Source organism: Loxodonta africana, chromosome 16, assembly GCF_030014295.1.
Source record: "Loxodonta africana isolate mLoxAfr1 chromosome 16, mLoxAfr1.hap2, whole genome shotgun sequence".
In the NCBI taxonomy this organism is placed as follows: Eukaryota; Metazoa; Chordata; class Mammalia; order Proboscidea; family Elephantidae; genus Loxodonta; species Loxodonta africana.
In genome coordinates, this window is record NC_087357.1 from 34002726 (window position 1) to 34030485 (window position 27760).

A 27760-nucleotide genomic window follows, 5' to 3' on the forward strand; every position below is an offset into this window, starting at 1 on the left:
AGTTCTTGGGCGCTTGGATTTTGACTGGTGAAGAGGCCAGGTTGTTTGGTGAGGTGGAGCCCATTTCAGTGGCTCTCTTTGAAAAAGCCCAGCAAGATGTCAAATCTGTTCTCAGTCTTCCTCCACCTCCTCCTTCTCTTCAAGTTGGCTGCCCCAGTGACCTTTCGCCACCACCGCTATGATGACCTCATGCGGATGCTGTACAAGGTGCACAACGAATGCCCCTACATCACGCGGGTTTACAGCATCGGGCGCAGCGTGAAGGGGAGACACCTCTATGTGCTGGAATTCAGCGACTACCCTGGAATCCATGAGCCCTGTAAGTCCTGAGCAGTGCTTAGGGTGTGTGGGCAGGACACCCTCTACAAATCCAGTAACTGGGGTGGCTTCTGAGAAGGTCTATGGAAACTTCCATTTATATTACCTCTTCCTCAACCTGTGCTAAGTATTCCGCACTTAACCCTCAAACTGCCTCTGCCTCGAGAGACTCCCCAACCCCAATTCAGTCTCCAGTCTGTCCCTCCTTTTTGAGTTATGTTTGCCCAAGACCTTAACAGTAAGAGGTGAGTTTTCCTCCCTACCCTCCTCTCATCCCCCTTCCTTCCCTTCTACCTCTCTTCTTCCCACTTTGCTCTGATTCTGTCTTTCCATATCCAGTGCCTCAGGAGATATAAACAGAAACAATTAACCCTTCTAGTTCTTCTGCCAGGGGTATCTCTTCAGGGAATGACAGTGTAACAGAGTGTGGTATTCTGGAGGGAGTTTGAGGCCTAGGACATTAGTTTTATCTATTCTATTCTTTTTTGTTAGTTTTTTTCCATCATAAAAGCAATCTGTATTTGGATTAGAAATTAGATAAGAAAAAAGAAGCTCACCCATAATCCCACCACTCACAGAGAACCACTGTTTACGTATTGACACATAGTTTATAGACTTTTTTCAATGCATATTTAACCCTCCACACACACATATCTAGTTTTTATAATATGAAACCATACTATAATAAGGATTTTCTCATTTCCTAATCTATTACGGATGGCAGCCATGTCTGCAAATGTAGATCTACAACATCATTGATTGGGATGTATTTAACCATCCCTTTTTTTTTTTCTTGATGGACATTTATTTAAGTTGTTACTAATTTCTCACTGCTTTTCTTGAAGTAGTTGTGACATTCAAGTTATGTCAGTTCCTCCTTCAATCTCCCTTCCTCTCCACTTCTGCACCCCTACCCTAACCCAGACTAGGTCACAACCTGCCTAAAGAATTACACTGCACTCCTGTCTGATCTCCATGCTGCCATCCTCTGAAACTTCCAGTCCATTTGGCACAAGATGCTGGAATAACTTTCCTAAACACCAGTATAATCTCCTCACCCCCTGCTTCAACACCTACAGTAGACTCTGGCCATGGCAGCATCAGAATATAACCCAGGAGGGGCTCAGGGAAGGCTGGGTGGTTGGAAATGGGATCGAGGGCCTTGCTTTGAAGCACTTGCTTTTACCCAGATCGTATGTTCATTGTAGAAGCTGTGGGTGGAAGCTAATGAATAATAACGGGTTAACCTTCCACCCTCTAACCCCCTTCTTGGTGCCCCCTCTACTTTCTAGCATTCAAGCCCTTTCTTGAAGCTTTCTCATACTTTTCTAGCCCTCACTGATCCCTCTGTTCTCTGAAGCACAATAACTTGAGCTGTTCACCCATTTATTCCCTTCATTCATTCATTCCACAAATATTTAGTGATCATCCACTGTATGCAAGCACTTTTGTAGACTCTGGATATACAGTAGAGAATAAAACAAAGGCCCAGCCCTCATGGGCCTTAATTCTAGTGGGATAAGACAGACAATAAATCAATAACTAAGTAAACATAAAAGAAGCCCTGGTGGTGCAATGGTTAAGCACTCAGTTGCTAACCAAAAGGTTGGCAGTTCAAACCTACCCAGCTGCTCTGCGGGAGAAAGACCTGGTGATATGCTTCTGTAAAGATTACAGCCTAGAAAACCCTATGGAGCAGTTCTACTCTGTCATATGGGGTCACTAAGTGTCAGAATCAACTTGATGACACCAAACAACAGCAAGTAAATATATATATTATACCCAAAGGAAATAAGACCTATAAACCAAAACAAAACCAAACCCTTTGCTGCCAAGTTGGTTCTGACTCATAGTCATAGCAACTTCATAGGACAGAGTAGCACTCCCCCATAGGGTTTCCAAGGAGCGCCTGGTGAATTCGAACTCCCAACCTCTTGGTTAGCAGCTGTAGCTCTTAACCACTATGCTACCAGGATTTCCATAACAGCTACAGAGAAAATTAAATCAGGACAGAGATATAGGGAATGCCATGGGGAGGGGGGTGTCATTGCTGCTCAGAAAAGTCTTTTCCACTGAGGTGACTTTGGAACAGAGATCTGAAGCACTTGACGAGGGAAGCCATGCTGGTTTGGGGGAGGAAAATACTGCAGGCAAAGCAAAGAGCAAATGCAAGCCTCCAGGGGAAGGAGCAAGCTTTAGCATGTGTGAGGATTGGCAAGGCAGCCATGCATTGCAGCTGAGTAAACAAGGGAAGAGTAGAGACTAACAGTGTGGGAGGGGGCAGCACGCAGCAGGAGATTCCTGTCAGGCCTTATAAGCCTTGGTAAAGATTTTGGCTGAGTGAAGTAAGAAGCCACTGGAGAGTTTTGAGCAGATGAGTGACATTATCTGACTTAAATTTTAAAAAGATCACTCAGCGAACTACAGCCTGAGGGCTGGCCACTTGTTTTGGTAAATAAAATTTTATTGGAACACAGCCATTTCCATTCATTTTTGTATCATCTGAGATGCTTCGGAGGAAAGGCCTGACAATCTACTTTCAGAAAACTAGCCATTGAAAACACTACATGGAGTGGTCAGGAGTCAGAGTTGACTCAATGGCAACTGGTTATGGCTACTTTCACCAGCAGAGCCGAATAGCTGCAACAGAGACCACAGGGCTTGCAAGGGCTAAAATAGTTACTGTCTTGCCCTTTACAGAAAGAATTTTCTGGCTCTTGACTCAGGAGAATAGAATTTAATGGGACTGGGCATACTCAAAGGGACTACAAACCAAAAAACCAAACCCATTGCCATTCAATCGATTCCAACTCGTAGGAACCCTAAGCAGGAGATTTATTGCAATAATCCAGGCGTGACAGCATGGGGCTTGAACTAAAAGAATAGCAGTGGTTGTTATACGAAGTGGTTGTATTCTGGGTATATTTAAAGTAGAGTCAAAGAATTTGCTGTTGAGTACCCACTAAGTGCAAGGCACTGTGCTAGGTTCTACCGGGCAGTGATCCCCAGTCTTTTGGATTTCACAGTGAAGTGAAAAAAAAAATGTTTTTAATAAATGAGAGGTTGGAGGGGACTAACATGGGTTTTCCCATTTTTATTTTAATGAATAAAGATGTTGAAGAAAACTACCTGCCATCTATTACCACCATCCTTTCCTAAAAGAAAGGACATTTCCTACCAAGAAAAGTAAAGAAGATATAATTTAAGATTAACAAAATACACTAAGATTAAAAAATACACGTTAGGGAAAATCCACTACCTGATACTGTGGGTTACAAACGTTCCTTTGGGAAAGATTGCCGTAGACACACTAAGAGAAAAAACAATGGATTATGTCCTAAAGGATATTAAAAATTATATACATGCATAAGGCCACATCCAATAAAGGAAATAGGACATGTGGAAATAAAGGTAAAACCCAGAGTAGAAAGTGGTAAGGACCATAAAAGAAGTTCAACAGAGAGCTCATTTAGCAGGGAGAATCCAAGATGGCTTCCCAGAATAAGTCACATCCGAACTGGCTTAGAAGGATGGTGAGGAGGATTTGGACATGAGAAGATGAAGAGGTACTGAGTCAGAAAAGTCAAGGAAGCATGGAAATGTTGGGTAGAAGGGGAATCACTTCCTTTTTAAAAGGGGATTGTCTTAGTTATCTCGTGCTGCTATAACAGAAATACCACAAGTGGGTGACTTTAACCAACAGAAATTAATTTTCTCACAGCTTAGAAGACAGAAGTTCAAATTCAGGGTGCTGGCTCTGTGGAAAGGCTTTCTCTCTCTGTCAGCTCTGGAGGAAGGTCTTTGTCTCTTCTGAGCTTCTGCTCCTAGGCAATCTTCAGGTGACTTGGCATCTCTCTTCCCCCAACTCTTTCTCTCTGTTGGCTTGTTTAATCTCTTTTATATCCCAAAAGAGATTGACTCAAGATACACCCTACCCTAACAAAGACTACCCATTCCCAAATGAGATTATATATAAACAAAAACCTAGTGCTGTCAATTCGATTCCAACTATGTATGTATGTATGTATTGTGCTTTAGCGGAAGGTTTACAGAGCAAATTAGTTTCTCATTAAATAGTTACTATACATGTTGTTTTGTGACATTAAAAAAAATTTTTTTTTTATACATGTTTTGTGACATTGGTTGCCAACCCCATGATGTGTCAACACTCTCCTCTTCTCAACTTTGGGTTCCCCATGTCCATTCATTTAGCTTTCCAGTCTCCTCCTGCCTTCTCATCCTTGCCCCTGCGCTGGTGTGCCCATTTAGTTTCATATACATGGTTGAGCGATGTGTATTATTGTTTATTTTATGGGCTGTCTAATCTTTGGCTGAAGAGTGAGCCTCAGGAGAGACTTCAGTACTGAGTTAAAAGGGTGTCCGGGGGTCATAGTCTTAGGATTTCCCCAGTCTCTGTCAGACCAGTAAGTCTCGTCTTTTTTTGTGAGTTTGAATTTTGATCTACATTTTTCTCCAGCTCTGCTCCAGACAGGATGGGACCAGTGAAGTATCTTAGATGGCTGCTCACAATGTTTTAAGACCCCAGGTGCTACTCATCAAAGTAGAATGTAGAACATTTTCTTTGTAAGCTATGCTATACCAATTGAGTTTAATGTGGTCCCATACAGTATTTGTCCCTTTGTGAATGACTTATTCACTCAGCATAATGCCCTCCAGATTCATCCATGTTGTGAGATATTTCACAGATTCATCATTGTTCTTTATCATTGTGTAGTATTCCATTAAACCCTGGTGGCGTTGTGGTTGAGTGCTACGGCTGCTTACCAAAATGTCAGCAGTTTGAATCCACAAGGCACTCCTTGGAAACTCTATGGGGCAGTTCTACTCTGTCCTATAGGGTCGCTATGAGTCGGAATCGACTTGACAGCAATGGGCTTGGGTTTTTTGGTTTTAGTATTCCATTATGTGTGTGTACCATAGTTTGTTTATCCATTCATCTGCTGATGGGCACTTAGGTTGTTTCCATCTTTTTGCTATTGTGAATAATTCTGCAGTGAACATGGGTGCACATATGTCTATTTGTACAACATGTATTTTGGGGGGACATAATTCAACTCATAACATTCTACCCTTTGGCTCCCCAAAATTCATGTTCTTGCCTCATACAAAACATATTCACCCCATTACATCATCCTAAAAGTCTTAAATCAACTCTAAGTCCAAAATCTCATCTTCTGAATCATCTAAATTAAATGTGAGTGAGACTTTAGGCATATTCCGTCCTGGGGCAAAAATTCCTTTTCATCTCTGAACCTGTGAAATCTAGAATACAAGTTGTATTATCTGTTTCCATAGTACAATGGTGGAGAAGGCATAAGGTAGACATTTCCATTACAAATGGGAGAAGTTGGAGGGAAAGAAGGGATAACAAGCACCAAGCAAGTCAAAAGCCAGGAGAACAAATTACAGAAATTCTCGAGTCTTGAATATAATACTCTTTTCTCTGAGGCCATCTGGGCAATGGCCCCACCTTCCAGACTCTGGTTGTTAGCCGTGTCCTCTGGATTCTGTGTGAAGACCCCTTGGCTCTGGTCTTCAGCTCCACCTTCCAGGCCCTCTGGAATGGCAAATCTGCTCCCTTGGCATTAGGCAGTCCCATTTTCCTAGTCATTCTGAGTGGCAACCCTATCCCCTCTACCCTGGCAGCCCCTGTTCCTCTACCTCTTGGCCATGGCAGCCCCACCCCTTCAGCTTTGGGCAGAGTCCCCATCCTCCTGGCACACCTTAGTGGTAGCCCCACACTGCAGAACTGAGTTGGCAAAAATTTAACTCTTTGAAACCTAGGCGGCTGTGGCCCCACCCTTTGAAACCAAGAAGGCCCTGCTTCTTTTGCTCCTTCCACAGGAAATCAGGTCCTGCTGATCTCTGAGCTGCTCCAGGAATGGTCCTTTTCTTTTCTTGGAGGACAATGGATGTAGCTCCTTTGGCCTGTTTCCTGCCTAGAGAATTCCAAGAAGCAGTGTTCTTTCCTTTCATCCTTTCTCTGTCTCCTTCAGTCTAAGCTGATGGGTTTTCTGCTGTGGTAGTTGGTTAGATCTATCAGTCACAGGCTTAATCTTTTAAAAAAAGATTGTGTAGTCACGTCCTTGGTGAACATTCTAGGACACATGTCCTTGATTTGTACAAGAGAATTTTCCAAATCTTTAAGTTCTGTTTTCATTTCACACAGTTCATTTTTAAGTCCATCTCTTCCCTCTTGCATTTTACTATAGGCAACAAGGAGAAACCATGTGGCCCCTTTAAGATCTTGCTTAGAAATCTTGTCAGCCAGATATCCAAGTTCATCACTTATAAGTTCTACCTTCCACCAAACATTTGAACATAGACAAGTTTTTTACATCATCCAATCACATGTTCATCATTTTCTTCTAAAGCTTCACCAGAAGCACATTTAATGTCTACATTTCTAGCAACATTCTGCTGCTGGCTCCATATGTAAGACCATAGAGACCTTCTCTATAGCTCTCCTCACTTCCTTCAGTGCCCTCACCAGAATGGCCTTTGACATCCATAATTCTGCTGATAGTCTCTTGAAGTAAATCTAGGCTTTTACTATTAAAAACCCGTTGCCATCAAGTTGATTCTGACTCATAGTTACCCTATAGGACTTGGAAACCCTGGGGTTTCCAAGGAGCAGCTAGTGGATTCCAACTGCTAACCTTCTGATTAGCAGCCCAGCACTTAACCATTGTGCCACCAGGGCCCCAGCCCATTACCCAATTGCAAACCACTTCCACATTTTAGGTATCTGTTACAACAGCACCCCCACTTTATAGTACCAAATTCTGTCTTATCCGGTGCTGCTATAACAGAAATACCACAAGTGGATAGCTTTAGCAAACAGAAATTCATTTTCTCACAGTTTAGGAGTCTAGAAGTACAAAATTCCGGGTGCTGGCTCTATGGGAAGGCTTTCTTTCTCTGTTGGCTCTGGAGGAATGTCCTTGTCTCTTCTGAGCTTCTGCTCCTGGGCAGTCTTCATGTGACTGGGCATCCCATCTCATCTCTCTCTTTGCTTGCTTATTTAATCTCTTTTGTAAAAGGAAACCCTGGTGGCATAGTGGTTGAGAGCTACAGCTGCTAACCAAAAGGTCAGCAGTTCAAATCCACCAGGTACTCCTTAGAAACCGTATGGGGCAGTTCTACTCTGTCCTATAGGGTCACTATGAGTCAAAATTGACTCGATGGCGGGGAGTTTGGTTTTTTTTGGTATATCCCAAAAGAAATTGACTCATGATATACCCTACACTAATGCTGTCTCATTAACATAACAAAGACAATCCATTCCCAAGTGGGACTATAACCATAGGCATAGAAGTTAGAATTTACAACACATATTTTGGGGGGACAGGATTCAATCCATAACAGGGAGTGAGAATTATTTTCTATGAGTGGTTTTCATATCTCTTTTCAGAGCCTCAATTCTCACCTCAGCTGAACAGTCAATGTGGCCAAAGAGAAGACTTAGGAATGAGGCATAGGTAGACCCCTTCCTACTTCAGGACATAACTTCTCTGATATGAAGAAGCGATCTTAGTTCCCTAAGTACCAGGAAAATTAAGTTCTCAACTAGGATGATTAGGAACTATTATGCTATAACAGATATTTTATGGGAGCAGATCTTGGGAAAACATCACTTATCCTGGAAAGATTTTTCTCTGAGAAGCAGTGTGGCTCTGCAAATGGGGCATGAGCTTCGACCTCTATCATATTAGTTGGGTGACCCCAAGCAAGTCACTTAACCTCTTTAATTGCAAGTGCCCTCATCCCTAGGGTAATAATGCCTACTTTGCAGGTTTTCTATGAAGATTAGCAATAGTGGACATAAAAGGCCTACCCAGACCTAGTACAAGGTAAAACCAGTTGCCAGAGATTCCAACTCGTGGTGATCCCATGTGTGTTAGAGTAGAACTGCACTCCTTTGGGTTTTCAGTGGCTGTGACCTTTTGGAAGTATATTGCCAGGCCTTTCTTCCCTCTGAGTGGATTTGAATTGGCAACCTTTTGGTTAGTAGCCACCATTTGCGCCTTCCAGGAACTCCAGTACAGGGTAGGGGTTCAATAAGTGGTAGTCATTATTATCTCTGGCATGAATTTCATAGCATTTGTAAGTACATTTAATTGGGAATGGGGGTCAAGGATCATTGGAAAAGACCCAAGAGAAGCACACAAAAAAATTTTTTTTAAATCGTTACTGAAAAAGGGGGAAAAAGGTCCCTTTGCAGGGCGAGGAATTAGTGGCAGCTCCAAGCGTTCTCCATCTTTTATCTTCCTGTGTGTGTGTTTCTCACGCCTGCAGTGGAACCGGAAGTCAAGTATGTCGGAAACATGCATGGCGACGAGGTGCTGGGCCGCGAGTTGCTGCTGCAGCTGTCGGAGTTCCTGTGTGAGGAGTTCCGGAACGGGAACCCGCGCATCATCCGGCTCATCGAAGGCACGCGCATTCACATCCTGCCGTCCATGAACCCAGACGGCTACGAGGTGGCCGCTGACCAGGTACTGAGTCCGAAGGTGGTGCCGTGGAAAGAAGAAGGGCATCTTAGGGAATCACCTGAAAGCCAGCGGACGAGGTGTCCTATCTGTTCCACTGTAAGTATCCCTCAAAAATACAAGATAAAACAGCCACGTGCTACTTAATAGAGAAAGGACAAACAGGAATAAAGCAAAGTATGAAGACTTGCAGTTAACCCTGTAACACCTTAGGCAATGAACGTAGGCTCCCTCTGCGCCTCGGTTCCCTCAACACCTCCTCAGCAGACCTCACGGCTTTGTTGAGAGGATCAATGAGGCAGTATCTGTGACCTTGTAAGCTGGAAAATACTAAGCAGATGTGAGAGAATATTGCAGAATACTCCTATTCAATGAACTTTTCGCTTTGAACTGTACACACCCTTCTTCCTCCCACACTTCACGTCCAGTTCCATTTTGGGAGGAAATATCAGGGAGCTCCAGTTTTTCCCAGAATTGGGGTGTGAGGGTTAATACTGGATTCTTCATCCTTTATTAAAATTTTATAGGATTTTTTCCTCTACTAGTATAGTACTCAGCCTTTTCGTTTTTTAATTTTATGGTGGTGGTTTAGAATATATGCAGCAAAACACATCAATTCAACAGTTTCTACAGGTACAATTCGTGACATTGATTACAATTTGCCACTTCTACAACTGTTCTTACCCTCCTTTTCTGAGTTGTTCCTCCTGCATTAACATAAACTCACTGACCCCTAAGTTTCTTATCTAATCTTATGAGTTGCTCAGCCTTTTCATTCTTTATTTTTGGGTTACATTTACAGTAAGGAAGGAAAAAAGTTTATGAGCTTTTATTTTATGTGCTAAAATAAAATTCAGAATATCAGTATGTTTAACTTTATGGGGACCCCTGGTGGCACAGTGATTAAGAACTCTGCCACTAGCAAAAAAGGTTGGCAGTTCGAATCCATTAGCTGCTCCTTGGAAACCCTATTGGGAAGTTTTTCTCTGTCCTGTAGGATCTCTGTGAGTCAGATTCAATTCAACAGCAATGGGTTTTAACTTTATGGCTGTCCTTATGGCTGTGCATCAGAATCAGAAGGTTTTTAAAATACACGGCCATCAAAGAGAACACTATGCCCAGTGAAAGAAGCCAGAACAAAAGACTATTGTAGGATTCCATTTGTCTGAAATATCCAGAATAGGCTAATCTATAGAGAGAAAAAGTAGATTAGTAGTTGCCTAGGTTTAGGGATAGGGTGAGAATGAAGAGTGACTGAATAAGCATGAGGTTTCTTAGAGGGATAGAAATGTTCTAAAATTAGATAGTGGTAATGAGTTGTATAACTTGGTAAACATACTAAAATTCATGCAGTTGTGCTCTTAAAATGGGTGAATTTTATGGTGTGTAAATTATATCTCAATAAAGCTACCTTAACACACACGCATGCGCGCACACACACTCACAAAGGGGTTTCCATTGTCCTGAAACACCTTACTCTTGTAGGAGGTTTTCCTGGGATTTTTACCTCCAGCATGTGGTCTGCCCGGGGAAACTTGAACCACAGTGCTGGGATTTTGGATAAATTAAAAAAATTGCTACATCATTTGATTAAGTTAGTTTATTTAAAAATATATGTATATTAAAATTAGTCTTCAAATATGGTATTCAGTCTAAACCTTTCATTTGCATCTTTGATTTTCCCCTGAGGGCCCAGATAATTCCGAGTATCTGGTTGGCAGGAACAATGCAAACGGAGTGGATCTGAACCGCAACTTCCCCGATCTCAACACTTACTTCTACTACAATGAGAAGTATGGAGGCCCCAACCACCACCTGCCCCTTCCAGACAACTGGAAAAGTCAGGTATGAGATGAGATTTGCATAAAGAAGCACAGTGTATCAGCATCTGGACTTTCTTCTAGCAATTTTCACACCAACTACATAAACAAGAATTAAGCGCCCACGCAACTCAACTGTTCAGAGCAATAACTGTACCTTATGTCCCTTTGTATTTATTACCTCCCCCTAGTATAGGGCCCTCCATGTAGCACATGCTCACTAAATGATGCTAGTGAAGGAGGTGAAAGTGGTGTTATATACTTGCATGGTACTTGACAATTTACAAAGTTTTTTTTATAGCCAGTTTTTAGTCGATCTTTCTAATACTGTGGTGAATGGAAAAAGCAGTGTTATCCATTCCTGTTTTATAGATATTATGCTTAGAGATAAAATAATTTAAATTCACACAGATCGTAATTGGGAATCAGGATTAAAACCTGACTCCTAATCTAGCTCTCTTTTTACTGCACTATTCTGTTGGCAAGGAGCCCTAGTGGTGCAGTAGTTTAGGCTCTCAGCTGCCAACCGAAAAGTTGGTGGTTCGAACCCACCAGCCACTCTGAGGAAGAAAAATGTGGCAGTCTGCTTCCATAAAGATTATAGCCTTGGAAACCCTATAGCTTTGGAAATCCTATAGGGTCACTATGAGTCAGAACCGACTCAGTGGCAATGAGTTTGGTTTTCAGTATTCTGTTGACAGAAAATTCTAGAATTCTGTAGAGAAGTTTCTCTTACATATGATGAACTATATGCTAATCAACAATTATCTATAGAAAGAGTTTTGGAGAGTCTAACCATTGTAGCTTTTCCTCTTCCCTTTTCATATGACCCTTGACTACTTCACTATACTCTATGAGGCAATATCTGTGACAACACCTTGTAAACTGGGAAGCTCTAAATAGATGTGAAGGAGAATTGCAAAATATACCCAGCTCACCAAACTTTTAACTTTGAACCCTACATACCCTTCTTCCTCCCACGCTTCACTTCCAGTTCCATTTTGGGAGCTTGAGCTTTCCCCAGAATTAGGTGTGGAGCTAATTCTAGATTCTTCATGTTTTATTTTATTTTATTTTTTAGGGTTTTTTCCTTTACTACTACATGGGGTTGCTATGAGTCAGAACTGGCTTGATGGCACCTAACAACAAGTATAGTACTCAGCTCTTTCATTCTTTATTTTTGAGTTATATTTATAGCAGGACAGACAAGGGGAAAAGTTTATAAAAGTATAATCCCTTACTCTCTTAATCAGAGGATTCACAATAAGTCAAAAGCATTAGAGACCTGAGAGTACATCCTGCCTGAGGGGTGGAGTAACCCACTGGATACAGTGCTACCCCTGGTAATGTGAATGGTGGACCTTGCTCCTGCTACTGTCATCCTCAGAGCATCACACCACCCTGTTCTTTACATTGTATGAGATAGTTCTAAACATTCAGTTTATGAGTATCTAAGTTCAGCGACTGGGGAGAGAAAAGTAAAACAGGTATAAGCCTTTATACTGAGAATTTCCCAGATAGTATTTTCCCAGTTTTTTTCTCCCCTTGAAAATGAAACAAATGCCATGCTAACATGTTGAAATTTCAGATAGCAACTATACTCTTGGCTCAAAGTAAATAACACATTAAAAATAACTTAGTACTAGTCAGCATAAGCCAGCCAAAAGAATGGTATGGTTTATTAAACTTGTCTAAGTAATACAAAGTAATTGAACCACTAATAATCAGAGTCCACTCACTCCTTTTTCTGGATCTTAGAAGGAAACAAAACAATAAGAAGTCAGTCTCTTTTGCTCCTGATGGGACAACCTTGAGGGAGAGGAACCAGTAAGCAGTTGGCTTTGTGCTGTTGAATAGGGGCTTAGAGGGTAAGGAAAGGAGTGGTTCAAAGGGTTTTGAGCCCTGACTACAGACCAGGACTGTTTCCCTTGGTTTTATATCGATTCTGATTGAATGAAATTCAACCCTACTCATTCAGTTCCCCTTGGGATGGCAATGATAGGGACCTTCACAGCTGACCCTTGGTCCAGGAGGAGCCATTACACATTAATATCACATCGTCTACATCCTGAGAGGAGGACAAACACTAAAGACTGGTATTTATTTACTTATACTACAAGTAGTCCAAGTGGATTCAAGGCTTACTTTAGGATACTGTCACTCACTAGCAATATAATATGCAGTAAAAGGGGTGGAATTTCACAACTTAGCTAAGACTTGCCCGTATTACAGTATGTCTAACCCATGAAATTTGGACATGACCACAGAAGTATTTTTCCACACATTACAGCAGATGTGTTGGGGAGAGAAGAGAAGATTGAAAACCAGTACCGTAAACCAGCATTTTCCAGATTTATTTAGTAGATTTGCCTAAATTTCTGCAAAGGTGCCTCAGAAGCCGTCTAGATTTCCCACATCTAGTAAGACTTTGTTTTATTTGGACATGCTATCTCCTCAGGACACTTTCCTACAAACTTACTCAAATGGCCGTCTGACCAACTGCACTTTGACTGCCAAGCTCTCATCTCCTCACAGGTAGAACCAGAGACCCGGGCTGTGATACAATGGATACGCTCCATCAACTTTATTCTTTCTGCCAATCTCCATGGAGGGGCAGTGGTGGCCAATTACCCTTATGACAAGTCCCTTGAGCATCGGGTTCGAGGTTTCCGCCGCACTGCCAATACCCCGACACCTGATGACAAGCTTTTCCAGAAGGTATGAAAAATAGCAGCTTATTTAACCAGGGGAGGTATAATCAGAGGAACTTGGGGTTCAGAAGATGAGTTTTCAAGTCAGTAACACAGAACACCATTAGATAAGAGTCCACAAAAAATAACTGAAAATACTGCCTGCTTGTTAGGAGCTTACAACCAAGTAAATTACATTTTGTTTAGAGTTATAAGCCGTAAATTCGCTAAAAAGTTAATAGAAAAGGAAAGTGTTATAGCACAATTATCATGATATAAAAAATACTGAAGATAAAGACAATCAAGATATATCAGTTAACTAACAATGCTGGTGGTAAGCTAGTGGCATTAGGTGAGAATTTTTCTTTGGCCAAATTTACAATTTTATAGTAACATGACTATATTACTTTTATAATGAAAAAATAGACCATGCACATGAAAAAGATATAAATAACAGTTCAAATGAGTCCCTGGGTGACCCAAATGGCTAAGCGCTTAGCTACTAACTAAAAGTTTGGTGGTTCAAATCCACCCAGAGGTACCTCAGAAGAAAGGCCTAGGAATTTACTTCCGAAAGATCACAGGCATGGAAAACCCTATGGAGTGCAATTCTCTTCTGAAACACATGGGATCACCATGAGTCAGCATCGACCTGGCAGCAACTGGCTTTTAGTGTTTTAGTCTTACTCCTCACTTTGCACTTGAAACAACCTAGATCCAAGATAACAGAAAAATTAGAATCCAGGTCTCCTAACTTTAGTCCACTATACTTATACACACACACACACTCCACATCTCTATTTCTGCTGGTATTTTCTTTCTTTAAAACAATCACTTGCTTATACCTGGTGGGCTTCTTGTCTTTACCTAAGTTTGGAATTTGAGCGCTGCCATAGAAGTTGGGAATACTCAAGGTGATTCACTGCCTGCTTTTCCTATAGCTAGCCAAGGTCTACTCCTATGCACATGGATGGATGTACCAAGGTTGGAACTGTGGGGATTACTTCCCAGATGGCATCACCAATGGGGCTTCCTGGTATTCGCTCAGCAAGGGTAAGGAGGGTCCAGGGAATTGCTTATTATTTCAGCTGTAAGCTGAAGTTGAATAGTGCTCATTTCTCCTTTGATATTCCCAGTTTTCTCAGGGAAAGGGTAGGAATACTATAGAATTTTGCATTCAGGTTGTTGTTAGGTGTCGTCGAGCCATTTCCAACTCACAGCAATCCTATGTACAACAGAGTGAAACACTGCCCGGTCCTGCGCCATCCCCGCAATCACTGCTATGTTTGAACCCATTGTTGCAGCCACTGTGTCACTCCATCTCACTGAAGATCTTCCTCATTTTCGCTGACCCTCTATTTTACCGAGTATGATGTCCTTCACCAGGGACTGGTCCCTCCTGATAACATGTTCAAAGTATGTGAGATGAAGTCCTTCCACATTCGCTTCTAAGGAGCATTCTGGCTGTACTTCTTGCAAGACAGATTTGTTCATTCTTCTGGCAGTTCTTGGTATATTCATTATTCTTCCCCACCAACACCAAAATTCAAAGACATCATGTCTTCTTTGGTCTTCCTGATTCATTGTCCAGTTTTCGTATACATATGAAGTGATTGAAAATACCATGGCTTCAGTCAGGCGCATTGTGGTCCTCAAAGTGACATCTTTGCTTTTTAACACTTCAAATAGGCCTTTGTAGCTTCTGTCTTCTTTTGATGCTTCTTGCATCATTCAATATTTTGCCAATGAAATCCTTCAATATTGCAACTCAAGGCTTGAATTTTTTCTTCTGTTCTTTCAGCTCGAGAAATGCCAAACATGTTCTTCCCTTTTGGTTTTCTAACTCCAGGTCTTTGCACATTTCCTTATAATACTTTGCTTTGTCTTCTTGAGCTGCCCTTTGAAATCTTCTTTTCAGCTCTTTTACTTCATCATTTCTTCCATTTGCTTTAGCTGCTCTATGGTCAAGAGCAAATTTCCGTCTTTTCTGACATCGATTTTGGTCTTTTCTTTTTTTCTTGTCTTTTTAACGACCTTCTGCTTTCTTTATGTATGATGTCCTTGATGTCATCCTACAACTTGTCTAGTCTTCAGTCATTAGTGTACAGTGTGTTAAATCTATTCTTGAGATGGTCTCTAAATTCAGGTGGGATATACTCAAGGTTGTACTTGGCTCTCCTGGACTTGTTTTAATTTTTTTCAGCTTCAACTTGAACTTTCATAAAAGCAATCGATGGTCTGTTCCACAGTCGGTCCCTGGCCTTGTTCTCACTGATGATATTGGGCTTCTGCATTATCTCTTTCCACAGATGCAGTTGATTTGATTCCTGTGTATTATATCCAGCAAGGTCCACATGTATAGTCACTGTTTGTTGTTGAAAAACAGTATTTGCAAAAAATAAGTCTTTGGTCTTGCAAAATTCTGTCACGCAATCTCTAGTGTTGTTTCCGTCACCAAGGCCATATTTTCCAACTACCGATCCTTCTTCATTTCCAACTTTCACATTCCAATCACCAGTAATTATCGGTGCATCTGGATTGAATGTTTGATCAGTTTCAGACTGCAGAAACTGGTAAAAATCTTCGATCTCTTCATCTTTGGCATTAGTGGTTGGTGTGTAAATTTGAATAATAGTCGTATTAACTGGTCTTCCTTGTAGGTGTATGGATATTACCCTATCACTGACGGCATTGTACTTCAGGACAGATGTTGAAATGTTCTTTTTGAGGATGAGTGGGACACCATTCCTCTTCAATTTGTCATTCTTGGCAAAGTAGACCATATGATTGTCTGATTCAAAATAGCCAATACCAGTCGCCTTCAGCACACTAATGCCCAGGTTATCAATCTTTATATGTTCCATTTCATTTTTGACAATTTCCAATTTTCGTTGACTCATACTTCTTACATTCCATGTTCCAATTACTAATGGATCTTTGCAGCTGTTTCTTCTCATTTCAATTGATGCCACATCAGCAAATGAAGGTCCTGAAAGCCTAACTCTGTCCATGTCATTAAGGTCAACTCTATGAAGGCCACTCTTCCCCAGTTGTATTTTGAGTGCCTTCCAACCCGAGGGGCTCATCTTCTGACACTATATCAGACAATGTTCTGCTCTTATTCATAAGGTTTTCACTGGCCAGTTTTTTTTAGAAGTAGATCACCGGTCCTTTTTCCTAGTCTATCTTAGTCTGGAAGTTCAGCTAAAACCTATTCACCATGGGTACTGGTTGTATAGCTTCCAGCATCACAGCAAAATGCAAGCCACCACAGTAAGACAAACTGACAGACGTGTGGTGCATTGAAGTAGAGATCTGAAAAAGGGAAGAGTCTCAGGTTGGTATTTAATGTCATTTAATGGAGTCCCTGGGTGGTGCAAACAGTTAAGCACTCGGCTATCAACCAAAAGGTTGGCAATTCAAATCTACTCAGAGGTGCCTTGGAAGAAAGGCCTGACAGTCTACTTCTGAAAGATCATAACCGTTGAAAACCACAGGGAGCCCAGCTCTATTCTGACCCACATGGGGTCTCCATGAGTTGAAATAGACTCAATAGCAACTGGTTTGGTTTTTCGGGGTTTGTGATCTTTTAAAGGTGGGGGTATCTTGTGGTCCTTTAAAACTGGTGGTTTCCACAGTAGATTAGGCCATAGGAGAGAAATCATGTAGCCAAGTGGTTAAGAGTGTGAGCTCTGAGGATATATCGTCTGGGTCGAAACCTGGTTTGCCCATTTAGCAGTTATGTGACTTTGGGCCAATTACTTAACCTCTCTGTGCTTTGGTTTCCTCATCTGTACATTAAGAATAATAATACTTCATAAATTAGATGTTGGATTAAATAAACTGATGCGCACAATATTTTTGGAAATGCCAGGTTTGTAATGTTGGTTTTAAATTTTTTAGTAGTATAGAAGTGTGTTTCACATAGCAACAGATGAGCAGAGGAGCTGGCTGGACACAGCCAGTTTCCCTGATATGTGCTTTCCTTAACCTGCCTGTCTGCCCATCTGCCCACAAGCAGAAGCATAGCATCAACGCTGGCCATTGATAATATAGTCTGAAAGAGCAGAAACCCCTGGCAGGAGGCTGCTGTCTCTGTTCTCTTTCCTTTCCTCATCACTGAGGGTCTAGCTAGAATCTTCATTTAGGAACCTTCGCAGGTGAACCTAAGGATAGGGAAGAGGCTGAAGCACCAGGCAGGTTCTCGTAGGAATCATCTCTTAGCATCTTGTCCTTCCTTATCCTCGTAAGTATGATCTGGCCACAGCCCAGGTGACAAAATAGCTCACTCGTGAGGACTGAGCTGATGCCCAGGTTGGTCTTGTGCAGAGCAGGGAGGAGGAAGGTAAGGAGTTACCACGTACTGGGAACGTGGTAGACCTCTTGCAGCTCTTGGACACCAGGCAAGATTTTGTTGAACTTATTTAATTTGTCTTAGAAAATCAAAAGGCTTTCCCTCCCTAAAAAATTTATAATATCAAATATACTTTTTCAAACTACACTTGTTCCCTTTTTTTTTTTTTTTCCTTTCCCTCTCCTGACCCTAGACTAAAATAAAACCCTCTGGGCAAGCATGGCCCATCCTCCACTGAGAATCCCTATCCTAAATTAAGCAGGTCTACCCTGATACAGGAAACCTCGGTGGCACAGTAGTTAAGAGCTACAGCTAAGCAAAAGGCAGCCAGTTCGAATCTACCAGGCACTCCTTGGAAATCCTATGGGGCAGGTCTACTCTGTCCTATAGGGTTGCTATGAGTCAGAATCGACTCAACGGCAATGGGTAACAGTGATACAATTCCAAGATCATTAAGCTAATCAAAATAATTATTCCAAGAGTATAATCTTGGGACCAGTATCATCAACATCACCTGGGAACTTGTTAGAAATGCAGATTCTCAGGCCCCACCGCAGACCTCCTAATTCAGAAACTCTGGGGACAAGGACTCAGAGACGTACATCCGGAAAATAGCACCTGTGGTAAGCACTGAGATTGCACCCCTGCGAAGACTTATGGAGGGAAATGAGCGCTCAGGGGCAATCTGTAAATTGTGTCCCCTCCCCCCCATTTCAAGATGAGTAGATGTTGACAGTAGTGATGCATCAGCAGGAACACCCCCCCCCTTCTTGTCTCGTCACCTCAGTCAGGTGCCTTTTATATTTGTGGCACCTTGGAATGTCATTCCCTGTCTTGTCTGGTGACCCATTGGACTTGCCCCTGGGGCAAGTGCCCACTTCTCTTCCCCCTTGCTACGCTTCTGCACCCCTGTCCAAACATTTGACACCCATCTTTTAGATAACTTTACTATAATATGGGCTCAGAAATACCAATCGAGCTCGTTAATCTTTCACTTAACATATTACGGCACTACGTGAGAATTATAGCTACACCTCACTTGCTTGCACTGACGAAAATTGGTCTATGATGTGCTCAAAGCCATTCTTTTCAGTTTCACAATTACTTATTAACCCAAATGAGTTTGTGATATAAACTTCCTTCAAATCATTAGAAACATATTCAATAATAAACACTCTGATTATGGAATATAGGAGCAGGCAAGCATTTGGTGGAGGAAAATATATGTGTCTTCTGGGTTTTCAGGATTCTATTTGTATGAGATAACCATTTTCAGATTAGTGTTGCGTTCTCCGATAGGAGGAGGGATGTAAAAGCAAGGTATTTATCTACCTCTAACCTCTCAGGAGGAAACCCTGGTGGCTTAGTGGTTAAGTGCTACAGCTGCTAACCAGGAGGTCGGCAGTTTGAATTTGCCAGGCGCTCCTTGGAAACTCTATGGGGCAGTTCTACTCTGTCCTATAGGTTCGCTATGAGTCGGAATCGACTCGACAGCAATGGGTTTGGTTTTGGGTTTAACCTCTCAGGTCTGAAGAACATCATGGTCCAAAGAGAAAATCGTTCCTGGATAGCAGTTCATCTGCTTAGTCTAATATTGAGGCATAACTAATAAACAGACTTTGGGAGTGATAAGAGGGACAAGAAGTGAATTTAAGTCATGAAATGGAAGAAAGGTAGAAGATGAACACAATAAAATGAGCGTTTCTGAAGAGAGAAAAACGGAAACAGAAAGGCATGAAACTGGGAAATTACGTAAAGATTTTACGGAGGAGAAAAAGAAGTAGAGGTCAAGGGGTAAAACAGAAGGTGATGAGGTAGGAGGAATTGTGACTAAAGAGAGATGAGACGGGCCATTGAGTGGGTTATACCAATCTGCCCCTTTCCTCTAGGAATGCAAGACTTTAATTATCTCCATACCAACTGCTTTGACATCACACTGGAATTGAGTTGCAACAAGTTTCCCCACCAAGAAGAGTTACACCGTGAGTGGCTGGGTAATCGAGAGGCCCTCATCCAGTTCCTGGAAGAGGTAAAATCTCATTTTTTAACTCTTATGGTTATAAAAAAGAAGCGTTTTCTGAGCACCAAGCAAGGTTTTTTGTGTGGCTCATGTCTGACATTTGCTCTGACTCAATTCAGTAAACCTGGGCTGCATCTCACAATCACATTCGTACATTCAACAAATATTTGTGGAGCACCGGGTATTGTACTACAGGCACCGTAGCAGGCAGTGTTCTATATGCTGGGGACTACGAGTAAATGAACAAATGAACAAAAATCCTCGCCCATATGGAGATTATATTCTAGTGAGGAGACAGATTATAAACAAAGTAATAAATCTTATAGTATGTTAGAAGGTGAAAAATGCTATGAAGAAGGCCTTACCGAGAGGCCTTTAAATAAAAAACTTAAAGGAGGTGAGGGAGGGAATCATGCAGAAATCTAGGAAAAAAGTGTTCATGGCAGCAAACGAAAGGCTGGGAGATGGGCGTGGCTGAAACAATTGCCTGAGTGAGGGACTCGTCTGTCACTGGAGGCTTGTGTGTTGCTGTGATCCTGGACGGGTTTCAGCAGGGCTTCTAGACTAGACTAAGGCAGGCTAGGAAGAAAGGCCCTGATGATGTACTTCTGAAAAACTAGCCAATGAAAACCTAAATCAGCCAGTGAAAACCGTGTGGATCACAATGGTCTGATCCCGTCGTGCATGGGGTTGCCTTAAGTCTGGAGAGGCTCAACTGCAGCTAACAAGTGAGAGGATAATGGCAGACGCAGTCGGAGAGCTAATAAGGGACTTGAGCTTCATAGACCATCATGGAGACTTTAGCTTTTGCTCTCAGGGAGCTGGTTTTGATAAGACTGACAGGACTTGATTTAGGTTTTAACAGAATCACTCCGGCCACTCTACTGAGATGACATTATGGGATGGGGGCAGGGAAGCAGAGAGACGAGCTATTACCATAATCTCTTTGAAGATAAATGTGGAAACTCGTGGGAAAGGGCTTTGAGGACTCTAAGACACTACAAATATTTTATGGTCATAACTATCCACTGTAAACTTTTTCCTACAGGTTCACCAGGGCATCAAGGGAATGGTGTTTGATGAGAATTGTAACAATGTAGTAGGGGCTGTCATTTCCATCAGTGGGATTAACCATGATGTCACTTCAGGTAGGTGACCACTGCTTAGTGGGGCGGGAAGGAAGCTTGCACTCCCTCATCTTCCTCAGCATAATCAGAGGCTGATTTGTAAACCAGCAAAACCAGCAGGAATGCCAAGGACGTTGGAGGTGGGAGGGCTGGAGGAAGGAAGGGTAATAGAAACAGGGACGTAAATTAAAAGGCTGGATCAAACGACCAAGATGTTTAAATGAAAAATCTCTTGCTTCTGAAGCAAGTAATCCCTGAGAGGCAAAAACCAAAACCAGTGACTGCAACACCTGGTGACCCCTGTGTGTCAGGGTAGAACTGTGCTCCCTAAGATTTTTTTTTTTTAATAATTTATTTTTGTTGTTGTTGAGAATATACACAGCAGAACTTATACTAATTCAACAGTTTCTCCGTGTACAGTTCAGTGACATTGATTACATTCTTCGAGTTGTGCAACCATTCTCACCCTCCTTTTCCAAGTTGTTCTTCCCCCAATACGGTTTTCAGTGGTGGAGATTTTTTGGGAAGTAAATCACCAGGCTTTTCTTCGAAGGCATCTCTGCGTGGACTCAAACCTCCAACCTTTCAGTTAGATTAACGTTTGCACCCCCTAGAAACTCCAGCCTCAGGAAGGACTTACATAAATGTGACTTCTCTCATTATTGAGACTCACTGCCACATACAACTTGGTCAGGAGATATTTCTGGGCTTGTGGTATTAATAGCTCCCATACTGTTATGAAATGGGATAGAAAAGAGAAGGACTGTAAAACTGATCTTTAGTCTTGTCCCTGATTCAGGCCTTTAGCTACACCTCCATTCAGGGAAAAGTTAGCAAGATTCATTCCACAGGCTTGCTGTAGGGCAAAATTGATGGTGGACAAGAATCTTCTTAGAGCCAACCTGACTCCCAGAAAGGTATGGAACATCTTACAGGAGAATGGTGCCACAAACTGACCCAGTCCAATTTGATCATGCACAACTCTTGGGTTTTTTGGTTTTTTTTTTTTTTTTTTGGTTTCTTAATTTTTCTTGTTGTTATTTTAATGTAGAGCGGTAGCCACCAATGACCAGTGGTTAGGGACAGATGAGATTTGCTTACCTCCCCACAACCTCAATACCAGCAAGGCTCAGCCAAATGTTACCACACAAATTTTTTTTTAATTTTTTTAAAAATTGTGCTTTAGATGAAGGTTTACCAAGGAAACTAGTTTCTCATTAAACAATTAATATACATATTGTTTTGTAACATTGGTAGCCAACCCCATGGGATGTCAACACTCTCCCCTTCTTGACCTTGGGTTCCCAGTTACTAGCTTTCCTGCCCCCTCCTGCCTTCTCGTCCTTGCCCCTGTGCTGGTATGCCCATTTAGTCTTGTTTGTTTTATGGGCCTACCACACAAATATTTGTAACCATACAGGCATCTAACAGCTCATACAATCTGTTTAAGCTTGATGAAAGCTCAGCTTTATGTTCCTTAAGGTTATCCCAACACATCTCACATGAAAGATTCACTCAAGGAAAAGCCAAAAATATTCTAAAAGCATAGCCTCATAGTCAAACTTCAAACAACCAGAATCCTCCAACCCAATGACTGGACCTAAGGACTGTTTAGGGATCAAGCCTTGGGCACCATCTCTAAGTACACAGACTACTGGGTTTACTAGATTCTTATACCCTATTCATGCAAAGGTCTTTTGCAGCAGATTTGCCCAATGCAATAGGTTGTTTGATTTCTTGACTGCTGTTTTCATGGGCATTGATTGTGGATCCAAGTAAAATGAAATCCTCAAGAACTTCAATATTTTCTGTTTATCACAGTGTTGCTTATCGGTCCAGTTGTGAGGATTTTTGTTTGCTTTGTTGTTCTTTATGTTTTGTTTTGTTATACATAGGGTCGCTATAAGTTGGAATCAACAGCATCTAACAGCAACATTCATGCAAGGCTGGGAAGTGTTTCTGAAGCATTTGAGCAAATCAACATGTATTGAATACCGCTAATTTCACCAACAAGAGCCCATGTCCAGCACACATTATGTTAAATTAACAAGCCACTAATTCCACCAGTGAAAACCCATTGCTAACATTCATTATGCTACTTAGCAAAGCATCTAGTGTTAACTAGCAATAAAGATAGCTGAAGCCCTTGGAGTAGGGCCTTTCTGATACAATATTCAGCTAACCATTCCCGGGTGTGAAAATGACAGCCCCTGGGGTATAACTTAAACTATCCAACATATGCATAAGAACACACTGCCTTTGCTTAAGTATTTTAAAGTAAGTTACAGACATTCAATAAAGGGCAGAAAAGAGACTTCCTCATTATTGTCTGTCTCATTCCTTATTGTATTGCATCAATTATTCATTGCTATTGGCTTAAAAGAAAAGTTAAAGGCAACATCACAATTGATTCTAAAGGGGTAAAAAGTCATTACCCAAAATGCTACATCTCTGCTTATGGAAAGAACCATGGAGAAAATACGTAGTCTTTCTTTTGAATTTTATTCTCCCTTTGACATAGTTTTGAAAGTGATAGAAGAAATATTAAAAATACGATTCTCAAAATCAGATCTTTAGTCCAGTCCTACCACTGAATATAAAATTACCCACATACAACGCGCTGGACAGTTGGTGGTCCAACCCAGGACTGCCATGTCCATGAGTACAGGTTAAGTAAAATACAACTGTGCGGCTTCACAAGGGGCCCAAATTCCATCTCTGCTCAGTGCTCACCATTTCATAAGGCAGTCCATTTCTTTTTTGGTAACTCTATTTGTAGCCATATTTTTGCCCCTGTTAAGCAAAGTCTGCCTCCCTGCAACTTTCGCCCTATTTCTCTTTCTTATTTTTTTAGGTAGCCATCATTTCTTCACAGTATCTTTTCAAACATTGAAACAGAGGCCCATACTCCTATTAACAGAGCGTCTAGCTGTTTTCGATCTTAACCAGTTTCATCATACTACTAAGTAAAACCGAGCTTATGGTCAACTGAAACCCCCAGATCCTTTTTCATATCAAGGTCGCATTTGGTGCAGCTTTCTAATTAACAGACTAAGTTGTATCCTTTTAGGTGATCATGGTGATTACTTTCGACTGCTGCTCCCAGGCACCTACACTGTCACTGCCTCAGCCCCTGGCTTTGACCCAGAGACAGTGAGTGTGACCGTGGGTCCTGCAGAACCAAAACAGGTGAGTTAGGCTGTTTCAGAACACCATGAAGGTCGTTTATACAAAGTCTTAAACAATTGATTGCATAGTTTTAATCTTTGCCAAGCTTCCTTCTTTGACCTTTTTTTTCTTTAATTAATTGCTCTCCTAATTTTTCTTCTATCCTCACCTAATATGTCCTTCCCCACTTCCACTTAGCTTCTCTTCTTTTTTTTTTTTTAGTGATAAAAAGCACTATCTACGGTTCAAAATCCAACTAATTTGTCTACAGACCTTGGATAAATTACCTAATCTCTCTCCTCCTTAGTTTCTTCCTCTGTAAATTGGTGATAATAATATCTTCTTCACAAGAGGTTTAAGGGAATGTGTGCAAAGCAGTGACTGACCATAGAAAGTGCTCAACCAATGTTAGTTTGTAAATCCCAGAGACCCTGCCCAGGCACACAGTCTTCCGTCGTCTGCATTCTTCTGTGTCACCAGCAAGTAGTACCACCAGAGGGCGCTCTCCTACCCCTTCTGCTGCCCCATGTGCCCAGACAGCCTTGATTTCCACTCACATTGCAGCGAAGAGCCACTTACTCTCCAATGTCCAACTCTCCACAGCTATCTGAGAGCAAAAAATTTCTTTGATATACAACCCCGGCTCTTTGAGTTTTGGTCCTATTTGATCAGGATCTCAGAGCTAAAAGAGCCTCAGAGATCACGGACACTCACGCTCATATTCCTCAAATGAAGAAAAGAGTAATGAGGCAGTCCTCTTTAATGAGTATCCGCATACCTGATTTCCCAATTCCCTCTTTCCTACAGCCTCCTTACTCTGTCTTTTTCCTTCTCTCTACAGCCCTAGAGCTTAATAGACCCTTCTCCTTTCCCGCTTAACTCAATGCAATCAGGTAAAAAATCAAAGCAGCTTGTCTTTTAAAATATACTATTTATTGTATAGTTACAATGTGTCAGATATTCTAGGAGACCTTTATAGATGATCTCATTTAACCTTCACAACAACCCTGTAAGGTAGATACAAGTTCCCCATCTGTGGTAGAGACAACTGAAACTAGAAGGAAGAAACTTGTCCAGTGCCGCCCAGTGAATAAGTGGCGGGAGACACGATTCAAACCTTTGTCAGGCTCAGTGTGCTGCCCTCCTTAGCCAGTGTGCAACAGAGCCTTATGCTGAGCTGTGTTCCTAATTCCTTGTTTTAACACAAGGAACAGGGGGAAGAGCCATTCTTTAAGTCCTTGGAGAATTTCTCTGAAATTCCTAGATAGTTTCCTCTTTTCGACCTGCACCTCCTACATGTTATAAATTACTTCTACTTGTAGATTCAGGAAGAAAAGAGTCAATTCCACTCCAGCCTGTTGCTTGATTCCAGTTCCCCAACCAATTCCTCCCTTATCTCTCTTTTCAAACTGTTACCCTCCTGTTCTCGTCTACCCTAAAATCAAGTGACAGTAGACAACTGTATGTGTAAGCCTTGCGTTACAAGTAAGTCTACTCTGTGCCAAATTCAGACAACTGCACATCCTCTTGAGTAACACAGTTACTCTATTTTGAAAGACTTCACCTCCTTTGTCACATTTCCTTTAAGTAAATTAGCATAGCCCTTCATTACAACAAATGTTATTCCCAGGGGAAAATCAATCATTTGGATGCAATTTCCAGATATAGTAATAACTAAGTATCTGTTTATTGGTCACAGTAGAGCCTCTCTCCCTTTGCCTTCTAAAACGGATACTCATCTGGCTGAGGAAAGAAAAAGAAAAGAAAAATTGTTGTACCAGAGTTTTTTGTGTTAAACTGTATCTCAGTGTCCAGTGTTCTCCTCTTTGCCTTCCCTCACAGCTTTCCAGACACCACGGTGGTTTTCACTTTCCTCTTTCCCTTTCCCCTTTTGTTGTCTCTCTTCTTTTTTCTTTCCAGTTGCCGTTAAGCCGATTTTGACTCATAGCGACCCCATGTGGCAGAGTGGAACTGCCCCATACGGTTTTCTAGGCTGTAATCTTTTCGGGGAGCAGATTGCCAGGTCTTTCTCCTGAAGAGCTGCTGGATACATTCCAACTGTTGACCACTCAGCTAGCAGTCAGGGTGCTTAACTCTTGCACCACTACCACCAACAAAAGCTCAAACCCACTGTCGTCAATTCCGACTCATAGCAACCCCATAGGACAAGGTAGAACGGCCTCATAGGGTTTCCAAGGCTATAAATCTTCATGGAAGTAGACTGCCTCATCTTTCTCCCAACAGAGCAGCTGGTGGATTAGAACCCCCAACCCTTTACTTAGCAGTCAAGTGCTTTAACCATTGGGCCACCAGGGCTCCTGTTGCACCACTGCAGCTCCTTTTTCTTTTCTGGATCTCTTTATTGTAAAGAAAGAGTGCAATTGGCTCTAATTCTTTCCCCTTTGAGGAACTAGTGGGAAAGCTGGTTGTGGATTTTTGTGGAAGGGACAAGAAACAGCCTCTATGCAGAGGCCTGTCTGTCGCATGTTTTTCAGCTCCCAGCTGGCTTCAGCAGCTCAAGCTGTTCCAAGTGCCCGAAAGCCAGCCGTGCCCCAGGGAAATATGGTCAGGACACCGTGTCACTCCCTCTGCATTCACTCATGGGGTGGTTACACAGCTTCCCGATGCCCAGTATACGCCCCACCTTGCATATATGTGGGCCATCCCAGGAGGGAAGTTTCAATGTTTCACTCAGAAGGATGCATGGACATTTAGAATTTAAGGATCCATCCTAGTAATCTATGTTATCTCCACTGTCTATATTCCCAAGGAATTAAGGATTCATTCCAAAGGTGTGAAACGTTCACTGGCTTGCCTGAGCGGAACCTGTGCTTCACACAATCAGCATAAATTGGGTTATTATGCCACAGTCAGTCATAGCTCTGGCCTAAGCAATAATACTGGGGAAATCATGGCTTGATGTGCTAGATACAATTGCTTTCTAATACATATAAAATAAATTTATATTCATCTCGTGGCCCTCACGCAGCACCAGTGATTGTACACCACATTTGGGGGAATATTAGCCAAGCTTATATGACAATAGAGGAAACCCTGGTGGTGTGGTTAAGTGCTACAGCTGCTGACCAAAAGGATGGCAGTTCAAATCGACCAGACCCTCCTTGGAAACTCTATGGGGCAGTTCTGCTCTGTCCTGTAGGGTCGCTATGAGTTGGAATCGACTCAATGGCAACGGGTTTTTGGGTTTTGGTATATGACAATAGGGTCACTATAAGTTGGAATTAACAGTGACAGGTTTGGTATGGTTTTTTTTTAATATGACAACACCACTGCCAGCCTGGATTGTTGCTAAAATAATTCTCCCTAGTCCTTTGTTCTCAGAACCTGGAACTATGGCAAAAGAGGGTCCAAACTGGGCTCTCCCTAATTTCAGTTCCAGAAAGTGGAAAAATGACTCTGTTCTCCTAACTTTTTTTCCCTTCCAGGTGGACTTCCATCTCAAGACAAGCATCCCTCAAGCAGCCCCTACGAAGAGAGTTCCCAAGGGGCACGGAGGCAGAGTCTTACCAAAGAAAGTGCAGCCCCGGGCCCCAAGAAGAAAAGAAGTGGAGAAGAAGCAGCCGCGGCGAATCCCTGCCTGAAACCCATAGTGCCTGGAGTATCACTTCAGAAAGGCTTTGCTCCTGCTCTCAAGTCAGCTGGAGCGTTCTTCCTGTTTTATTACCTGGGACATATTTAACTATAAACATAGTCATAACAATTCAGTATGGTCTCCGTCTCTTACAGGGGTGA

At 42.0% G+C, this 27760-nt stretch overlaps 1 protein-coding gene across 1 annotated transcript; it reads left to right on the plus strand.

Moving 5' to 3' along the window:
• The first annotated feature begins 35 nt into the window (after positions 1–35).
• Positions 36–27760, plus strand: CPN1 (carboxypeptidase N subunit 1). Its single transcript, XM_003409180.4, has 9 exons — positions 36–319; positions 8638–8834; positions 10518–10673; positions 13184–13366; positions 14280–14391; positions 19582–19721; positions 20761–20860; positions 23910–24028; positions 27454–27760. Exons 1-9 carry the CDS (start codon positions 97–99, stop codon positions 27607–27609), a joined length of 1386 nt encoding a protein of 461 aa, XP_003409228.1. The 5' UTR covers positions 36–96; the 3' UTR covers positions 27610–27760.

Excerpts from the sequence above, each read along its gene's own strand:
- CPN1 (XM_003409180.4), top strand. The coding sequence starts at position 97 with ATGTCAAATCTGTTCTCAGTCTTCCTCCACCTCCTCCTTCTCTTCAAG. Across the intron at positions 13,367-14,279 it reads ATGACAAGCTTTTCCAGAAG|CTAGCCAAGGTCTACTCCTA; the intron begins GTATGAAAAATA and ends CTTTTCCTATAG. Across the intron at positions 19,722-20,760 it reads TCATCCAGTTCCTGGAAGAG|GTTCACCAGGGCATCAAGGG; the intron begins GTAAAATCTCAT and ends TTTTTCCTACAG.